Here is a 20,811-nt window from a genome sequence, read left to right as displayed (position 1 = left end):
GGTCCAGTAGTTTTTGAGTTCCAATGCAAACAAATATACTAATCTATCCATCTTTATAACACTAGTTTAAATAGATACAAGTATAGTTTACTGTATATAGTCCAGATATTTTTCTGTTACGTAAACTGCATTTGATCTGTCGACAAAATATAATATAGGTTAATGCTGGTTACGGAATTAACTTGACGCGTGCCGCTCAAACACGGCCCGTTTAGCTTCTAATCTAATTTAACTATCGTTATACCGTTCTAGCTTTATAATATTTAATCCATGTTTTGGATAGTTAGATTAGTAATTTTAGTGGGTTCTTATAAAAATATGTTCATTACAAGTGTTATGTGTTCATCTCATAAGTTGTTAAATTGAAAATAAAAACACGCTATTTGAAACGTACCTTTATTATTAAAGAAATTATTAAAAAAAATTGGGATTCTGGAATATTAAGACAAAAATATATGAAGAACAATTTTGTAAAAGGTTCATACATTAGAACACTACTGTTTGGTACGATAATTAACCGCTAATTTTCAAGATGGATAATTGTTTTATCAACGTTACATCTTAGTTCCAACTAGATAGACAAATTAATTTAAAATTGTATGATATAATTTTTTTAAACTTTGTGCCATTTGAATAGAGGTAATAATTGAATAACACATCTTAGTCTTCAATATTTTTAAAATAGAACGTAAAAGTTAAGCATTGCATCGTCGCCCCCGCATAATATTTTTAATTTTAGACGTAGAGCTGAGTGTACATCTGACAAAAATAAATTTTTGTGGGGTTGTAAAAAACTCTTAGTAAATTTTGAGACGTGCTTTTGAAATATAGAATTTTCCTTAATCTGTTCCACTCATTTTTATTGTAGGCGTAATATCATCATGAAAGGTGCAATAACGAAATTTGATAAATTTTATCATTTCACTTGCCCGAAACTCACGTACAACTTGTAATTTATAAAATTTGAGATAGCAATTTGGTTTTGTAGAGTATTGCAATCTTAACTTACCGGTAGTAAATTACTCCTAAATTAATAAATGACTTTGGGTGACAAATATGCATTTAAATAATGATATTTGTAACGGGATATCAGAACAAGAATAAAATGAGGTTTTATACTATCAATATGAGGTATCACTGGCTGAAATTTAGGTAGGTAACGCAATTTATGTAGTTAAAAAAAAGTGTCAAATATATTTATCTGTGATGCCCGAGGGTATCGTGACTTGTAATGTCTTCAGATGAGATATCAGCGTGGTACTTTATTTGTGGCCGCTAGCCAACTTTCATTTTTCCACGTATTTGCTATTTTCTTGCACTTTTTTTATAACTGATCTATTTTGATAATGTAATACTTTTTTCTCACAATTTTGATGCTCTCGCCTGATTCTTGTGATAAATATATTTTATTGAATTCTTCATAGAGTGAGTGTGTGACAGAAATAAGCGGTTGTTGAAATAAACATTGTACAAGTTTAATATTGTTTCATGATCATTACGTTTGTAGTAAAATGTAAGTTTCTTTTGATGTTATTGTTGCTGACTAATTGTAATGGAATTTAATTTTGGTGTTGCTTGACTTAGCTATTTCTATTTGATCGTCTATTATTTTAATTGAATACAAACAATGTACAATTAGAGCCTTTGTAGGTTGCGAGTTTTTCCCCACTATCTAATATTAAGGGGTTAAGTCTATATGTAGTTTAATAAGTCTAAGCGATTTCTGCAGTTAGCGTGTTAGCTTAGTTAATGATATTAATCTTTTCTTAAATGATACCTGGAGTTTAGAATCGTTATTTATATTTAGCTTCACATTGACCGAGATAGACATATGTGGTGTGGTCGTATAACAATAACATTGTAGTTGATACGATTTATATAATGCGGCTCAGAGCTGCGGTTTGGCCACAAGGCCGTTTGGATATTGTGTTACAAAGATATTAACTGATAACTTGTCTTGTAGATAAAAGTTAAGAGTCCTTATTAATTATACATTTTGGCGATTTTTGACCTCTATCCCCATGTACATAAGAATTATCGGGCCTGGACCAGGTCAAGTAAACTTCTCCACGCGGGTCTAATTTGTGCTTTTTGCGTCCAGCTCTTAACGCCGATATTTTTGAGATCGCGCTGGACGTCATCTTGCGTTTTTCTAAATATTGTGAGAAATGCATCAGTTAATCAAATGTTACGAATGAGTTTTAGCCCCTCTCTCCTAAATTAAGTTCATACATAGATTTTCTCCCACTATTTTTATATTTATCCATTATATCAGGATCTCGAAATATCAAGAGCTTACCGTATACTGAACTTCATTAAATAAATTGTAATTACCTTCAAGTGTTACTTGTCAACCCTAAAAAAGTACTACTTAAGAAGTCGCCATATTGCATAAATCATCAACTTAACAATGCGACATTGTATTGAGGAAGTTTTTAAATTGTCAAATCGTCGAAACGTTTCCTCGGATCCTTGCCTTTGTTTGACCCTTGTTGGTTTTAAGATGGAATTACTATATAAGGAACTTTTTGACAAAGTATGGCGCCATATTGTCCGTAACTTGACAATAACCTTGTGTTCAAATTAACAGTTTTAATATAAATAAATATGAAAAACAAAATTTTATGTTTCTAAAGTTATAAGTTTGAAACTTTTAGTAGTCACCTGCTTTTTGAATATCTTTTTATGAATTAAATAATCATTAATTTTGATTTAGGTTTCTATGAATTTATCAGAAACAAATTGGTTTACCAATTTAAACAATTTTAAGGTAAACAATTTGTTAGATAATCAATTTGTTCGTCCGTCACTAGAAAAGGTTTTATACCTTAAAAATCGTGGATTAATTTTACTATTAATCTATGTTTCTAATTAATTAGTTTATTATGCAATTCAACTGCGTCAACACGTGTGTGGAAAAAAGGAAAGACTTCCGCCTTTTTATTACTTTAAAAATTTTATGTGACTTCCGTAATCGATAATCCAATCTGTAGATTTAACACGTTCATTGCCACATTCAATGGTAAATAATGACGTAATGACATCTGTCGTCAAAACGGTTAACGAATCTGCTAACTCCACCCGCCCAAAATGCGCCCGCCCTATGTACCATATTTTGTTGTGTGCCGAAAGTATTCGTTTATTTCTGTTTTGATAGATGGCGCTGTATGTATCTTGCAGTGTCATAATAAATTCTGTGATAATATCAACTAAGAGTGCCTTTATTTAAGAAAAATAAAATAGTTAAAGTATCTACTAAGATAGTTTTAGTTGTAAATAAACATATAACATCTTTTGTATTTTTAAATGTTTACCGGAAAATATACCGGAATTCCTTTGCGTCACTTACATGTGAGATTATATGTTAACCTTCTAATTAATAAAATATATTATAGTAAATTATATGTGTTTTTGTCGTAGGTTCGTGTGTAAGCGTGCGCAGCATGCGTGGCGTCACGTGACCGTCAATGGCGTCCGAGACACGCTCCCGCTCGCCGCAAGATGGCGCGCGAAGAAGGCGCGACTTCACCAGGTCCCCTGTATTTACCGATTTCATTTTATTTTCTTTACTAATAATAGTATTAAGCGTTAATGTTATGTACACCTTATATTTGTTTCTTTGGTTACGTATAATGCCTGTGCCTGCGCATGACAATGTGCATGATGTAGGTACATGTAAACATTGGATACAAGTTTTATAATTCCAGTTACAATTCATTATTTATTTTCCTCACGTACATTTTCGTAAGCTTAATCTAGTACTAGCTACGCTTATTAATATCACACACTGTTAAGGTCTTGTTATCTCGGGTGGTTCACGGAACTAGTATAAAGGACAACTTTGTTCTAGGCAACGAGATACCAGATGTAAACATGAACGCGAGGTCGTCGCTTGGCGAAATCGTCAACGCCCGCCTATTTATATACACGTTCCGTCTGCTACCGCCACCTGCCGTCTCCACGCGAACTGCACTTACGACTCGTGAACATACCGCAGCTTACACGTACAGAATCACAGATTCTCAGTCGAACACACTGTTCATCAAAGCGAGTATTCAGACACGATTCATCCGTTCGGATATAACTCGCGGAGTGGGTCGCGGGGAATCCTCCCGGAATTCAGCGACGAGTCGGCCGGCTCTAAATCGGTCGCACTCGCGGTCCAGCCGCTCGGCCGCTCGGTGGTCGTGTCCGTGTCTAAATATACCTTGGCTTTGCAGGTCGCCGTACGTGACGCTGGGAGCGGTGCGATACACCGTACGTCGCGTGCCGCCGCCGCGCGCCTGCCCGTGCCGCTGCTGCTCCGAGGAGGCGGTGGCGGCGTGCCTCGGCCGCGCCAAGCCCGACCGCCGCACGCTGGAGCGCCTGCACCGGCGCCTGGGCCGCGGCGCGCGCGACGACCGGCCCTCGCGCCACCAGCGCCTGCAGGACCTCACCAAGCGTCTGCTGCCGCGCGCGCAGCCCCCGCAGCCACCGCCCGCTCCCCACACGCCGCCCGCGCCGCCGCCGCACTCGGCACCCGTGCTGCCGCCCGTGCCGCCACCGCGCTCGCGCCACCGCCACAGCCCACCACGCGGCGCCTCCGTCGACCGCTACGACGACTTCGACGCCGACAACATAACACTGGTCCGCGTCGAACCCCGCGCCATAGTTGGCTCCTATGCTCAAAAAACCATACCGTACAGGAGTGCATCCTTTTCGCAGGGAGATTTTGCACAGGATAAATACTATAGAGGTGATCGACAGCGATCAATTTTTGATTTTGGAAAAAAAACCGCCAAAACTGATTCGGGACACGGCGGTACAGACCCCAGTAATGCAGATACGAGAAGTTTAGCCACCGAGGAGAATGTGACGGAGGGTGGATCGGTCGCGTCCGTTGATTCCGCCGTCGGCTCCGACGAGGGGCTGTTGGCGCACGCGTCTCCGGCGCCTCGATCTCCGCCACCCGAGGGGCCGCACAAGCAATTCGGTGGTCGGTCCTTGACCCATCCCTTACCGCGACGCATCCCTCCGGTGCGCGAGGAGGGCCCGGCCGAGGCCGGCGGCAGTTTGCCCGCCCTGGCACCACGCGTCTTACATGAACTTCGTGAAGAAAGTGACGGTTCCCAGGCCGACAGTGCGCAGGCACATAGTGAAGGCACTTCTCCTATGGAACCCGCTCAACCTTTCGCTTTCCCACCTCTCCCCGCTCCTCCCCCTAACGCGTGTGCTAACATTGACTGTGAGTGCGGTAACTTTTCCAGTGTCAACGACGAAGAGGCGGCGAGCGCCATTGCGAGTTCGATACCCGTGCCAGTGTATGAGTGTATAGTGAAACAGTGGTCGAAAGAATTGCCCTCGGAGGAGGCGCAGCGTTCTGACGCCGCGTCCGACGGGTCGTTGGACCGAGACAAAGAGGACGAAACTATTACTAGTGAACAGGTGGCTAGTTTGTTAGCGGCTGTACAAAATCCGTGTACTGCGGCCCCAATCGGTGCCAGGGAACGACGTCGGCCGTTGGATAAAACTAAGAGAAGAAAAGGGATCTATATAACTACCGCCAGCGACGACGGCGGTGACGAGGAACCAACGTCTTCGGTGAACGGTTGTAAGCGCGAAAGTAGCGACGCCTCACTACAAGAGATGCGACTCTCGGCCGAGGCTCGCACTTCCTCACTTCTCGGCGATAAATCAGACGATTCTTGCACGAATGGTCCGCCTAGCCCCGCGGAGAGTACCACACCTTTGTGGCCGAGGTCAGAGGAGTTACGAGCTCGACGCGCTAGGTTTTCGCAACAAAGTTCCGACGAAAGAGAGGAAGACAATTACAGAGTGAGGCGAAAGTATGGAGTGACTTCACGCGGTGACTCTCCGTCAGAAGCGGAGAGTGACACGTGTTCTCGCGACCGGACCGCATCTCCATCACCGTTTAGTCCGTCGGACACTTCTGATGTAGAAGCCAAAAGGCAGCATTTGACGAGAGGGCCTTTCGGCCGCAACTTAGAAGCACCGTCGAATCGATCAGCCGAAGCCGGCAGGAGGAGTTTCTCGGATGCGACGGTCCCGTGTCGCAAGATCAGCGCCGGCGCCGCGCCCACGTGTGCGAGCAGGCCACGTGGGCCCACGCACGTCAGAGCGACGTCGTCGCCGTCAAAGTTGGCAGGCGTGAAGCCAGGAGCTGATTTGTTGGCGGAGCTGCTGCGCGGCAGTTCGGAAGCGCTGTCCAATTCGTCGACCTTCGACAACGTGATTCTGACGCTTCATCAACACAATGTAAGTAGATTTCTTCACTATGTTTCACCGTCCAACACCGCTTCCTTTGCGCAAAGCAACAAAGTTGAGAAACTAAGGATGTTATAATGTTTATCTTGGTAGAAAATAGACTTAATACAAAACAGTTTGTCTTATTGCCAATATTGTTTACATAGCATTCGACGTCATATTACACTGATAGAGCGAGGAATTACAAGACCTGTTGAATGTTATGAAGTATGTTTAGAGCAATTAATATATTATGTTTTTATTGATACAGATAGAATATAATAGATAAATTTATAGATTTGAATTCAAACTTTGCTCGTAAGTTTGTTAGATTGTCTCGCGAAGTCGTCCACGCCTCGAACTTTTTTCATCCGTGATAACATCGAATGGTGCGCATGTTTAAACACATTATTCGTGTTCCCCGATGTTTCTCCGGCCAATGTCGTATGAATCACGGCACAGCTGTTCCACAAACATTAAAAATGTTAAGGGCAATGAGTTTATTAATACACTTCTGACACTGAACTTACCGCGTCTTCACGATAAGGACAAATTAAGAAATTCAACGAATTAAATTTTTCCACGAGTCTCTCGTTCCACGATACATTGATTTTAATTAATTTAAATAATAGGTCCTTACATATGAAATTGGCGTTTTGTATGGGAGGAACAAAAAGTCGAATGTTTTTTAATATAATATATTTAATTAATCAAAGTATGAACCATTATTTTCTATGCACTTTTGCCATCTCATAGGTACTTCATTGATCCCTTTACTAAAAAAAGCAGTCGGACGGGAATCAATAAAATCTTTGAAGGCGATTTGGACTGCCCCATCGGAGTTGAATTTTTTCCCTTGCAAGAAGTTATCCAAATTTCGAAAAAAATGGTAATCTGTTGGAGCAAGGTCCGGGGAGTACGGAGGATGTCTTAGACTTTCCAATTGAAGCTCTTCTAATTTAGTAGCCGTCTGTTGCGCAGTGTGTGGTCTAGCGTTGTCGTGAAGCAGCAGTGGCGTGGAGCGATTGACCAGCCTAGGTTGTTTAGCCGCTAGCTTTTCCATCATGGTTTACAATTGCTGACAATAGACATCAGCCGTAATAGTCTGGCCAGATTTGAGAAAACTGTAATGAACAATACCGGCACTAGTCCACCAAACGCTTACAAGTAACTTTTTTGGGGTTAATTTTCGCTTGGGGCAGGATTTGGCTGGCTGGCCAGGATCCAACCATTGCGCTGAGCGCTTCCGATTATCGTAAAGAACCCATTTTTCATCACAGGTAATGATTCGGTTTAAAATACCTTCATTATTGTGCCGGTTTAGTAATGTAACGCAACAGTCGACGCGCGTTTGCCGGTTTGCTTCAGTCAATTCGTGAGGTACCCACCTTTCAAGCTTTTTAATCTTCCCAATTTGCTTCAAGTGAATTAAAACAGTTTTATCACTAACATCGCAGCCTGCAGCTAACTCGGACGTGGTTTGCGATGGATCCGCTTCCACAATAGCCTTCAACTCTTCATTATCAACTTGAGTCTCAGGCCGTCCACGGGGCTTGTTCTGTAGATCGAAATTTCCAGAACGAAAACGTTGGAACCAAAAACAAACTGTGTTTTCTTTTGCAACACGACCGCCATACACATCATTCACCCTTCGAGTCGTTTCCGCAGCACTAGTGCCACGGCGGAACTCGTACTCGTAAATAATGCGATATTTTAAGTTTTCCATTTTGTAAAATGAGTGACGCAAACAGAAAAAAACAGAAGAAAAAAAACAAATGAATGACGGTCATCGAACCACAAATACATGAGTCTATAGCTGTACAAATTTGAATTTGGAATTCCTTACCAAAGAGGAGAAATTCGTGATTAAAGTGGCCAGTACGAAAAACGCCAATTTCATATGTAAGGACCTAATATAATATCACAGGAAGTTCGCATCGTTGATCACAATTACGAAAAATATTAACAACTCTCACAAACACTTACTTTCATTTAGGAAGAGGTAAATGTGCATGTAATATTGAATTTTTTATTAAAAAGATGACAAATAAGTTTGCGTTTTTTTCTTAACGTATTAATTAAAGATCACAAGGATGTTTCTTCTGAATTTTGACTTAAGGATTCGAAGTTGAAAAAATATATCTTACTATCTTATTAATATTATAAATGCAAATGTTTATGTGGATGGATGGATGGATCTTTGTTTGAACATATCTCCGGAAAGGTTTAACAGATCTCGATGAAACTTGGTACAGATGAAGAACATAGTCTGGAATAACACATATGCTACTAAGTATGTTCTTTTTTTAACTCGGCGCGTACGGAGTCGCGGGCGACAGCTAGTTTTTTATAAAACAAAATATTTTTCTTAGCTTGTTCCGTTATACCGTCAAATACCTAAGTTTTTATTAATATTTTACAAAATTTATATTTTTTTATATCATACGGTGACAAACGAGCAAGCAGCCATCTGAATCCACCGAAATAGCGAAATGACCGCTGCATATAGGCATGAGGCAGATGCGTTGCCTACCATTAATCGATGGAGGCCCCTCCTCCAGGAGAAACGCACGCACAGAAAATTGATATATCCCTCTCCTATGCGTCCATTAAATCCTCTACCCTATCCTTGCCTTATAAACTGGGAAGGGGAAGGAGAATTAAATTAAGCCTTAGACACTCAAAAAAATGTAGTTTTATATTTTTCTAGGTCAAATCTTCACGTTGATCTTAGGAATCCATGACCGAGTTTCGAATTTGACTGGATTTTATAAAATGTTCACTTAGCTACTGTAGCGATTTCCAATGATGGATTTTACGGCCTCATAAAGTAGATGAAAGAGGATATAATAACAGAATAATTTTGATCATTATAAAGTTGTTAAATTAAACTTACAATTTGGGATTATTGTAATTTATTTTTATAATATTTTTGTTAATATTTTCTTAGGACGATCACACAGAACAGTATAATTTAAAATTGTTATATAGCAATACTGATTAATACCGCTAAAGTTTACAGTAGATGAACAAACTTTATGTTTTTGTTCGATGTTTTTGTCCATAGTCGATATTTTTCATTAAAAGCATTTATCAAACAAATTTGTCAAACATGTTTGATCGTTTAGCGAAAGCCGAAAAAGTGACACTAATATAAATAGAGTTGCTATAAACCAATTTTGAGGGTTGCTATTTTATAATCTATGCAGTGTTATCGCGGTTGAACACTGATGGATTATATTTAAAACAACGAGTATCCTCCTCAAATGCTATTTTTTCTTTGCTATATCTTGATATACATAATCGTACAGTAACAATCAAAGAATTCGAAATGAGTCGTTCACATTTTATATCAGCTTCGTCGTGGTTTTTTCAATGTGAAATATCTTATATAAAATCCTTTTGATCATTTCTCCCACGGCCAAGAAGAATTTTTATTACGCACCCTAATTCCGTCCTCACTCAAAGATGTTTTGTTTTAAGTCGATCACAATTCACCCTTCGCTTCGATGATTCATTAGGTCAAGAAACTAAATACAAGTTGTTCTTTATTTAGATTAATTCTGATAGTTACTCTCGTCATTAATAGAATAGATTCACAGTTAGTGTAACGTTAGGTGAATAAAATGTATTTCACACTATGATATTGTTTACATTCTAAGGTTTACTGATTGCATCAACTGCGGCACTTATAGCTAAAAAAGTCTCTTGATGTAGACATAAAATAGAAAATATACATTTAAAGGAATTTTTCAAATTTGTTTGTATACATTTTGTTTACACTGACGTAATGGAAATACAAAAATTTGTTTCTAACAAATGAAGAAATGGAATGCAAATGTCGAGTGCAACGCACAAAAGAAATGATAAATAAAACCAGAAAGCAATAAATAATTCTGTCGTGAGCTTTCAAAGCAATCTTTTTATCTTCGCCAGAATTTTGTCCAAAAAACTCGAACACACTTCGGTTACTTCGTGGTTTATACTTAAATTAATTTCGAATAAGGAGATATTTTATGATGATTTTTGACGTCAACGAAAGATGATTGAAACCCGATGTCATGTCTCTTCACTTTAATGTAATTTGATATTCATAAATTTTTGTTTTAAGATATTTGCTAAAGAATATTTTTTTCGATTAAAATACGTATGCTCTAAAAAAACAGGCCAGCAATAATTTTCTATACATCATATTGCTTATAGCCAAACATTTTATAGATTAACTTTCATCAAGTCATCTACGCGAATGTGTTTAAAAAGCTAATTATTAAATTATATAGGCAACAACGTATTTACTAATTATATAAAAAAGAAAATTTAATTTTTGTTTGCATTAAATAGGCTCCGAAATTACGTAACCGATTTGAAAAATTCTTACACTGTTGGGAAGCTACACTAACCCCGGACGACATGACGAAGTCGTAGGCAATTACTCGTCTTTTACATTTTGTGTTATCGTGCTATTTTGTTTCAATACATTTATTTTTAATTACGGCAATTCAAATTCTAAATTTTTAAACGTCGAAGATATTCCTAACCATGGGTTTCCACTGTTAATACCCGTAGTTTATGTTTTTGTGAACGTTTTATCAGTAGGTAAGCAGTGTAAATATACTGTAAGTTTAATTCGTCTACTATCATATCATTGGCGATCTATTTTAAATTTCTGCAACAGTAACCTTGGTCAACAAGTTTTCTAATCTGCCTCATTTATTGTATGTCTTCATGGGATTAAAGGAAGTGTATTAATGGAATTAACAAGGACAGAAGGGTAATAAATCCGTTTAAAATTATTAGGCGGATGTTGTTTTTCGGTTAGATTTAATGTCACATTATTTAATTTGGCTGACATAAAATTTAGAACTGAAATTTTTCTCTAAGTATTTGTACTTTGTAATAAAAACTCAAAAACTACTTGATCGATTTTAATTTTTTTTCACCTTAACAGTGCCACATTATCTCTTATTAATGTAGGCTTTATTTACTATTATTATTATTTTCAATTAAAACTTTAATTTTATAGAATAAACGTGCAAGAATAATGTGGTAATGAAAATAATCATCACTGAGTATTTCTAGAAGTTAAATTAGTTGCCAGGTAATAAATTATTACCATAATGCATTGCCAGAATATAATTTACATTATAACAGACTATCTGTCGACCGCGACTCCGTCCGCGTAGAATTAAAAAGAAACTTAACAAGTAGCCTGTGTGTTCTTCCATACTATGTTCTATATCTGTGCCAAATTTTATCAATATCCGTTGAGCCGTTTCGGAGATATGTAGAGATACCTTCAACCAAACATCCATCTAAAAATTCGCATCTATATATATATAAGAAAGTCGTGTTAGTTACACTATTTATAACTCAAGATCGGTCGAACTGATTTAGCTGAAAATTATTGGGGAGGTAGCTTAGAACTAGGAGACGGACATATGATATTTTTTACCCCGTTTTCTAATTTTAATTCCGCGCGGACGGAGTCGCGGGTAAAAGCTAGTTTATAATATTAGTAAGGTTGTTAAATATATGTTGAAAATAATTATGCCTAAATTTATTATCATAATGATGTAAATTATATCACCTACATAAATATTTTCTATGACGCAAGGGAATATGATACTGACATGTTCATATGTCGGCTTAGATTAACGATATAAAGCATACAAGGTTTAACTGTTAGATATTTGCTGCAAAAGTATTTTAAAAGAAATAAACTAACAGCGAAATAGTGAATTTAACTCTACTTCTAAATAATCCTCGCAATAGTATAAATTCAAACCGAACGTAAGTAAACAAAAATGTAACAAGAATGTCAGACGTTCCTCAATGACGGATGGAGAGAGACTGCCTCGAGCAGCAGCGCACGCTTCCTTATAAAACCTTTTGTGAGACTACCCTCAACAGTCTGTTAGATATTTGACATGTCTAGTGCTGCGCCGATACACCGGCACAGTGTTGATTTTTGTCTCTAACAGTTCGGCCATCCTGCATTTCCTTCGTCCTCGAAGGAGTATTGATCCTTGCTGCATCGTTTTACACGCTGTCCCAAGCGCCATGAAGAGCCAGAACACCTCCAAGAAAAAGGACCTAAAAGCAAATCAGCCCCGTAGGCAAAACATATAGCCCCGTAGGCAAAACACAGCCCCGTAGGCAAACATATAGCCCCGTAGGCACAACTTATAGCACATTTTGTATCAACCATGTATCTGAAATAAAACTAATAATAATTGTTATTAAACATACGCCCCGTAGGCAAAACATACGCCCGGAGGCTAAACATACGCCCGGAGGCAACATACACGCCCGGAGGCTAAACATACGCCCGGAGGCAACATATACGCCCGGAGGCTAAACATACGCCCGGAGGCAACATATACGCCCGGAGGCTAAACATACGCCCGGAGGCTAAACATACGCCCGGAGGCAACATATACGCCCGGAGGCTAAACATACGCCCGGAGGCAACATATACGCCCGGAGGCTAAACATACGCCCGGAGGCAACATATACGCCCGGAGGCTAGACATACGCCCCATAGGCAATCTTTGATTTTCTTTTATCGATCATGTGTCTGAAATAAAAGTTTTATTATTATTACCAATCATACGCCCCATAGGCAATCTTTGATTTTCTTTTATCGATCATGTGTCTGGCATTCCGCGCACCCTTGATTCGCGAACACTGGTATGATTCTGATGTCGACTCAACTTACTGCGACTACAACGATTATCACGGTAACGTTCTGACATTTTTCTCTTAGCCTTTATTTTCACGAAAATACAAACACAACCACAGAGTGAGCAAAGTGGATAGAATCACGCGGATCCTATCCCACTTCTGATGTTAGATATTTGCTGCAAAAGTATTTTAAAAGAAATAAACTAACAGCGAAATAGTGAATTTAACTCTACTTCTAAATAATCCTCGCAATAGTATAAATTCAAACCGAACGTAAGTAAACAAAAATGTAACAAGAATGTCAGACGTTCCGCAATGACGGATGGAGAGAGACTGCCTCGAGCAGCAGCGCACGCTTCCTTATAAAACCTTTTGTGAGACTACCCTCAACAGTCTGTTAGATATTTGACATGTCTAGTGCTGCGCCGATACACCGGCACAGTGTTGATTTTTGTCTCTAACAGTTCGGCCATCCTGCATTTCCTTCGTCCTCGAAGGAGTATTGATCCTTGCTGCATCGTTTTACACGCTGTCCCAAGCGCCATGAAGAGCCAGAACACCTCCAAGAAAAAGGACCTAAAAGCAAATCAGCCCCGTAGGCAAAACATATAGCCCTGTAGGCACAACTTAGCCCCGTAGGCAAAACATATAGCCCCGTAGGCAAAACACAGCCCCGTAGGCAAACATATAGCCCCGTAGGCACAACTTATAGCACATTTTGTATCAACCATGTATCTGAAATAAAACTAATAATAATTGTTATTAAACATACGCCCCGTAGGCAAAACATACGCCCGGAGGCTATACATACGCCCGGAGGCAACATACACGCCCGGAGGCTAAACATACGCCCGGAGGCAACATATACGCCCGGAGGCTAAACATACGCCCGGAGGCAACATATACGCCCGGAGGCTAAACATACGCCCGGAGGCAACATATACGCCCGGAGGCTAAACATACGCCCGGAGGCAACATATACGCCCGGAAGCTAGACATACGCCCGGAGGCAACATATACGCCCGGAGGCTAGACATACGCCCGGAGGCAACATATACGCCCGGAGGCTAAACATACGCCCGGAGGCAACATATACGCCCGGAGGCTAAACATACGCCCGGAGGCAACATATACGCCCGGAAGCTAGACATACGCCCCATAGGCAATCTTTGATTTTCTTTTATCGATCATGTGTCTGAAATAAAAGTTTTATTATTATTACCAATCATACGCCCCATAGGCAATCTTTGATTTTCTTTTATCGATCATGTGTCTGAAATAAAAGTTTTATTATTATTACCAATCATACGCCCCATAGGCAAAACATACGCCCGGAGGCTAAACATATGCCCCATAGGCTATCTTTGATTTTTTTTTTATCGATAATGAGTCTGAAATAAATGTTATATTATTATTATTAATCATACGCCCCGTAGGCAAAACATACGCCCGAAGGCAAAACATACGCCCGGAGGCAACATATACGCACTGAGACTAAACATATGCCCCATAGGCTATCTTTGATTTTTTTTTTTTTTTTTATCGATCATGAGTCTGAAATAAAAGTTATCATTATTATTATTTTTACTACCATGTCAAATACCTGGCATTCCGCGCACCCTTGATTCGCGAACACTGGTATGATTCTGATGTCGACTCAACTTACTGCGACTACAACGATTATCACGGTAACGTTCTGACATTTTTCTCTTAGCCTTTATTTTCACGAAAATACAAACACAACCACAGAGTGAGCAAAGTGGATAGAATCACGCGGATCCTATCCCACTTCTGATGTTAGATATTTGATGCAAAAGTATTTTAAAAGAAATAAACTAACAGCGAAATAGTGAATTTAACTCTACTTCTAAATAATCCTCGCAATAGTATAAATTCAAACCGAACGTAAGTAAACAAAAATGTAACAAGAATGTCAGACGTTCCGCAATGACGGATGGAGAGAGACTGCCTCGAGCAGCAGCGCACGCTTCCTTATAAAACCTTTTGTGAGACTACCCTCAACAGTCTGTTAGATATTTGACATGTCTAGTGCTGCGCCGATACACCGGCACAGTGTTGATTTTTGTCTCTAACATAACATAGTACAAACATAGTGCTATTACATAATACATACGAAATTAGTCGTCGGTAAAAAATCTATTTTTCGTAATATTTAATTTTATTAGTATTAGTAGTAGTATAAATTTCTAGACAGAGCGAAGTGGAAGAAACTGATCAAGCTAGGAAGAGAGAAGTTAAGAGTGCCAATTATGCCATTAAAAAATTTATAATTTTTATGTGATATAAATTCTTAAAAAAATAGAGTACTGACTAGTCGACCGCCCCAGTCGATTTCGCCAAAGGATAAAAAGTAATGTGTAAGTTATTATATAAAAACTTTAAGATCTTATAATCCTCTTTTAAAATCAATATTTTCAAGAAATGCAGATAAGTACACTGTTCTGGCCAAAGGTTTTATGTCCTTGCAGTAATTGGGTACTTTTAATAAACGAGTTCCTTAAGTCCTTTATAAGTTGAAGTCTTATTAACATAAGCCCTCTTAATAAACTGAGAGCTTGTTGAGAATAATGAAAAAGTAGGTCAAGATAAAAAAAATCTCTAAATAGATAATACGAAAATAATATAGAAATTCTGATTTCTTGTTCTTGTCTTTATTTTCCATTATGTCTTGTATCGATCGTATTTAACCAGAAATACGATTTCACAGACCTTAAACACATCACCGCGAGACAACATATGCAATATTGTATTTAATAATGAGTGCTCAAAACTCAGTGCAATTGTTAAGCTTATTCTTGTACCATATTCAAGGGATCAATACGAACCCTTGACCTGAAAAAAATATCTCAAATAAAGCCGGAGTTATCACTCTGTAGCAGTTTAACAGCTAATTAATGTAACCACACAAACCGATGTTTATTTCCATACACGAATTCGAATGGAATCGATTACCTTGGAACGCCGGTCACGAGGCGCCATATTTATTTTCAGATTTTAAACGCCATTAAAATATTTACATGTCATTCTGGGGTACGATGGAAAAATTTGTCAGATTCACGTATATTTTATTCACTAATAAAACTAAGGTCGAAATGTTTTTTATTACCTGAAGCTGTATTATTCTGATATATTTCTTTGAATACATTTTTATAGATAAAAAATATGTAAAATGTTATTTATCGATATGTTTATCGACCTATATTACATCGTGGTGAAATTTTAAAGACTAAAAATTGTTTTTAACGTCTTGTAAAAATTTTTATATCCAAAACAGATTGTTGAAAGGTATACGGTTAACAAAAATCATATATGCATTATTTTATTTATTTGTAAAAGCGAAACGTTTAAACTCTATATAGATTAAATCATGCCAACTTAATAACAAACATGGTCTTCTAGTACGAGGAGAACTTTGATTATTAGTGTGGAGGGTAGGTCCAGGAAGATAGATCATCCTGGAAGACAAAAACTAAATCATTAGTATAAGGAAAAAAATATACACAATCATTAGAATATTATTCCAGTTATTTACCTTAACTTTATATTTAAGAGATTTGTTAGAAACCTACCGTTGAAATCGAAAACATTCCAAAAGCGTACGTATCACATTCGCGAGTGATGTAAGAATGATAAATTAGGTATTAATTCTTTAAGCATTAAGTATCTTACGAAGATTGCAGACTATCGTATTACGATGTATGTACTGTTATAATCTAAATTGGTTTTTAAACGACGCGACGTTCGAAATTGCCTTAAGACAGTTTGTTTTAAGTAACTAGCTTAAGCTGCTATTTTTTACTTTATTTGTTTACTAGCTGTCGCCTGCGACTTCGTCCGCGCGGAATTAAATAAAAAAATGTAATTAGTAGGATGTGTTCTTCCAGACTGTTCTACATCTATACCAAATTTCATAGAGATCCATGCAGTCGTTCAGGAGACACTTCAAACATCCATCCATCCATCCATCTAAACATTCTCATTTATAATATTAGTAAGATTAAGCTCCCTTGCTATTTTTATATTATAAGGTGCCAAACGAGCAAGCAGCCAGTTCGCTGAAATAGTAAAGCGATAGCTGCTCATAGACATATACCATTAAAGATGCCTTTGCTAACTTTAATCAATGAAGGAGATGCACAGAAAGAGAATATTTCACCTTCAAATGCGTCCCCTCCTCCGTCGAATCTCACTTACTCTTTCGATCCTTTCCTTACAAGAAAAAAGCGCGGTTAGGAAAAAAGGACTAAAATTAGGCCTCCGGTACGCACACTTATCAGGAAAAACGCGGAATTACTTCTACTTAATGCCTGTTTTTATGGTCGTGGTATTTCACCGAACGAACCTACACATTTATGAATGAACACCTCCTTACACAAGTTCATTATTCTTTCACCACAAAATTTTAAGCACGGGAACCAAAGAAACGCGCTATAACACAGAGTTGTATAAACATAGAAAAACTTATAAATTCAATATTAATAGCATGTTATAAAACCGAATAAAGTTTATAGATTGCACCACTGGGTGAAAAAAAAGCCTGCCACTTTTTTACCCCATATACGGTAAGCCGACATTGCCTGCACGGTGTTACTCGCGATTTATGGGGCAATTTGTCGAACTTGTAATGGCAATTTTCTTTCTTAATTAACTTGGAATGGTGTAAAATATTGTTACAAAAATTATTTACTAAGGAACGCATTGCATACGTTTGTTGTATTTTTATACAAGTAATATGCAAGTGTAGTGTTTTTACAACAAAAAAGTATTTATTATTTTTATTACTTCGATGTTTGAAGCTGAAGTTGAAGCTTTACTATGACAAGTTATCCAAATTGCATTGAGAGTGTTAAATGACATTTTACAGAAATTAGTAGGTAATAAAAGTAGGCTTTACGATTCGGTTCTTTAATAATTCCATTAATTAAAAATGTATATGATTCAATATTTAAAAGTGTTGGCTCATAGACTTAAAGGAAAGAGCGTTTTGAATAATATTCGGGATCAACTCCGATGCGCGTACGCCGATCGCCTTCGATCCCGTGGCTTTAATTGCTACTACACGAGCGGGAATTCAAAACATTTCGTGCGTTATATAGTGGCATTTCAACTATTATTTATAACTCAAAACAAACATTATTCTATCCTAGTAGAATTACATTTATGGTTGCTGGCAGAGGAATTGCTAAGTAAACGTAGATTTTTAGGAGCGAAAGAGGTAGAGTTGGTCCCAGAAAACTTTTCGACAAAATTTTTGACAGTGTAAAAAAACTACTCGTTAGAGTTTATCTGATGATATTCACAATAACAAAAATTAAAGAAAAAATTTCAAATTGCAATTTGAACAATATTGTCAGAACACAGAAATCTGGAACATATCTCAATGTTTCTCTGACATTCTAAAATTGCAAATCCTACAAATGACCCTAATGTTCTTTATTTGATGTATTCAACAATTTTTAATCATTTCACATCAATCGATCCGCTATCATTTGCCTCTAGAGTCAGAAAAAATAAATCTGGCAATCAAACTAACCAATACTCTGCAGAAATTCGTCCGTGTTTTTAAACAAAGCGGGCGGAAGCCGATTTTGGCGAAATGCCAGAAACAGACTCCTCCGGTTTTTACTGTTATTTTAAAAGCACTAGCCTTCGATCTTGGACTTGCTCAATATTTACTGAAGTCATACACAGTCATATAATTAAATATATTAATCATTTTAATTATCGGCTTCTTTATTTAGATGGTATCATCATCAGCTCACTATTCGTCCCTACCGAGGGGCTCTTAGCCTACCCCAAGTTAGGGGTGACTAGGCCATAGTCAACCACGCTGGCCAAAATAGTATATAACTCTTAATTTGTTACCATCTGAATAATTGACAACGAATTTGGGTGTAACTAATTTCATTATTCAATAGTTAATTAATTATAAATAGTACATGTCATATATTTCAAGCGCACCAGAGTAAAAATTAGGTCATCAGTATTGATCCGAAATTACTCAACTTTCAATTGTTGATCAATGCAGCGAAATCTATGTAAAATTAAAGCGATGCTAGATTTTTTTGCCTATTCATTTATTCACCTCATTGGTAAAGGATCTTTATTATTATCATTATCTTTGAAATTACGGACAACAACACCTTCTAATACAAAAATACAAAACAAGAACTTGCTAAAAAGGTTATTTTTTTGTTATTTAAAATTGATTTCTTGTTTATGTTGTTGTGACAGATGCGTTGTAAGACTTGTATTATTGTAACGTTTTTAATGTTGTCTATCTATTTACGTCTTTGGCATCATTATTATATGTTCGTTTTATTAGTATAATGTCTATTTGCGTTGTGACCTGAAGGTTGATGGTTTGCTAGATCCTCGTCGGTGCGATATTATTTACGTCACTTCTAAATCCTGATTGTCAACAGTCAGTCTATCTGACCAAACTTGGTTTGCATTTTAATTAAATTTGACCTGCTTTCATCTCTTACTAATTTGTTAATGAGCTTAATTTCCCGATAGGCTCCTAAGATTTTTTTTGTGTATGGATAAATCTTTCCATGATGACGTCTTATTGGATCTGTAGAAATATTTCTAATTATTTTGATAATGTTAAAATATCAAAATAATGATAATATTAAAATAGATTTTGATACTGAAATATTAAACCTAGATTATTTTAATAAAAAAGAATGTATTTCAACAGCTGTTGAAGAAATGTAAATCTTTGTAGTCATTTAACGAGAGTACAGATAGACAGACGTCGTCGTTTGGATCTATAGATGGGATTTATTGGCGTTTAATACAGTTTTAGACCGTAGCTTAGACACCTGCTGATTTATTTATAGTTGAGAACGTGGGACTGTCGGCCCTAAATCAAATGGAGATATAGCGACGTATTTTGTTGCAACAGATTGCTTCCATGCATATTTCTAAAATATTTTAGGACCCTTCCTTTTTCTAGAGAACTCTGTATTTTGTTTTATGGGATTAGTGCTAATAAAATTAAATAGCAAATTGGTGAGCGACGAATTTTTCAATAAATAGGTAGTATTAATTTGCTAGCCATCTACCAGCCCTTTTCGTAATTATGTGGGGTCAGTGCATCAGATTTTCGTCTTCCAGATCGTTCTATCATTCGTCATTTCAGCTGTCACAATCTTCGTAATCATGGCACAAAAGTAGCAATTTGCTGGTAACGGCTCCATTGATGGAGTGGTGACCTCCGGTGCAATTGCTTCTAACTCCCGGAATGCTGAAGTTTATAATGTATTAGGTTAGATCAATGATTTCTATTTACGTTCTTTACGTTTTTCATTCAGAAACGAAAGCTACATGTAGCCACACCTGTTGAATCTCACTGTTGGCTAGTAAAGCGTTTGATAAAAATAGAATCGTTACAAACTTGACGATAATGCATTCTTTTGGTTTTTACTTTTTTACGGTCAAATTTAGTACTAAACTTTCGCCAACCTTCGATTATTTTTGGTACTTTAGTTGGTACTTCAAGAAGAATAAAGTCGCTTAAGGAAATTTAAAACGATTTTTTTGACGTTTTGCAAAATGACAGAATATGAACTGCAGAGAACGATTCAGTTAAGGTAGATGAGAGGAAGAAACAAGGAATACGTATGTCAGATATATAAATGTCTTTAGTTTTCTTCTATGGGCTGAATAGTTTACATTTCTACGCTAGCTATTTATCGATACTATTGTGGTATTTTCTGGGTTTTAGATTTTGTCAATTACCACAGAGTATCCTCAGTCTGTGTGTGACTTGGCGCTTGATATATTTATCTTACAATTTATTGGCCCCGACGTGTCTTCTCGGGATGTCATAAACCTGTCACCCACTGTTCTAATTTA

At 37.5% G+C, this 20,811-nt stretch overlaps 1 protein-coding gene across 1 annotated transcript in view; it reads left to right on the top strand.

Annotated features, from left to right (window-relative positions):
* LOC106712165 (rho guanine nucleotide exchange factor 17) overlaps positions 1–20,811 on the top strand; it is a 72,641-nt gene that overhangs the window by 15,990 nt on the left and 35,840 nt on the right. The window contains exons 2-3 of the mRNA XM_014504633.2: positions 3,421–3,532; positions 4,221–6,255. Coding sequence (XP_014360119.2) covers positions 3,468–3,532; positions 4,221–6,255 — 2,100 coding nt within the window. The 5' untranslated portion in view covers positions 3,421–3,467. The remainder of the gene's footprint in view (positions 1–3,420; positions 3,533–4,220; positions 6,256–20,811) is intronic.

This window comes from Papilio machaon, chromosome 18, assembly GCF_912999745.1.
Source record: "Papilio machaon chromosome 18, ilPapMach1.1, whole genome shotgun sequence".
Lineage (NCBI taxonomy): Eukaryota > Metazoa > Arthropoda > Insecta > Lepidoptera > Papilionidae > Papilio > Papilio machaon.
Note: the sequence above shows the minus strand (reverse complement) of the source record. Positions and strands in the feature narration are given on the sequence as shown.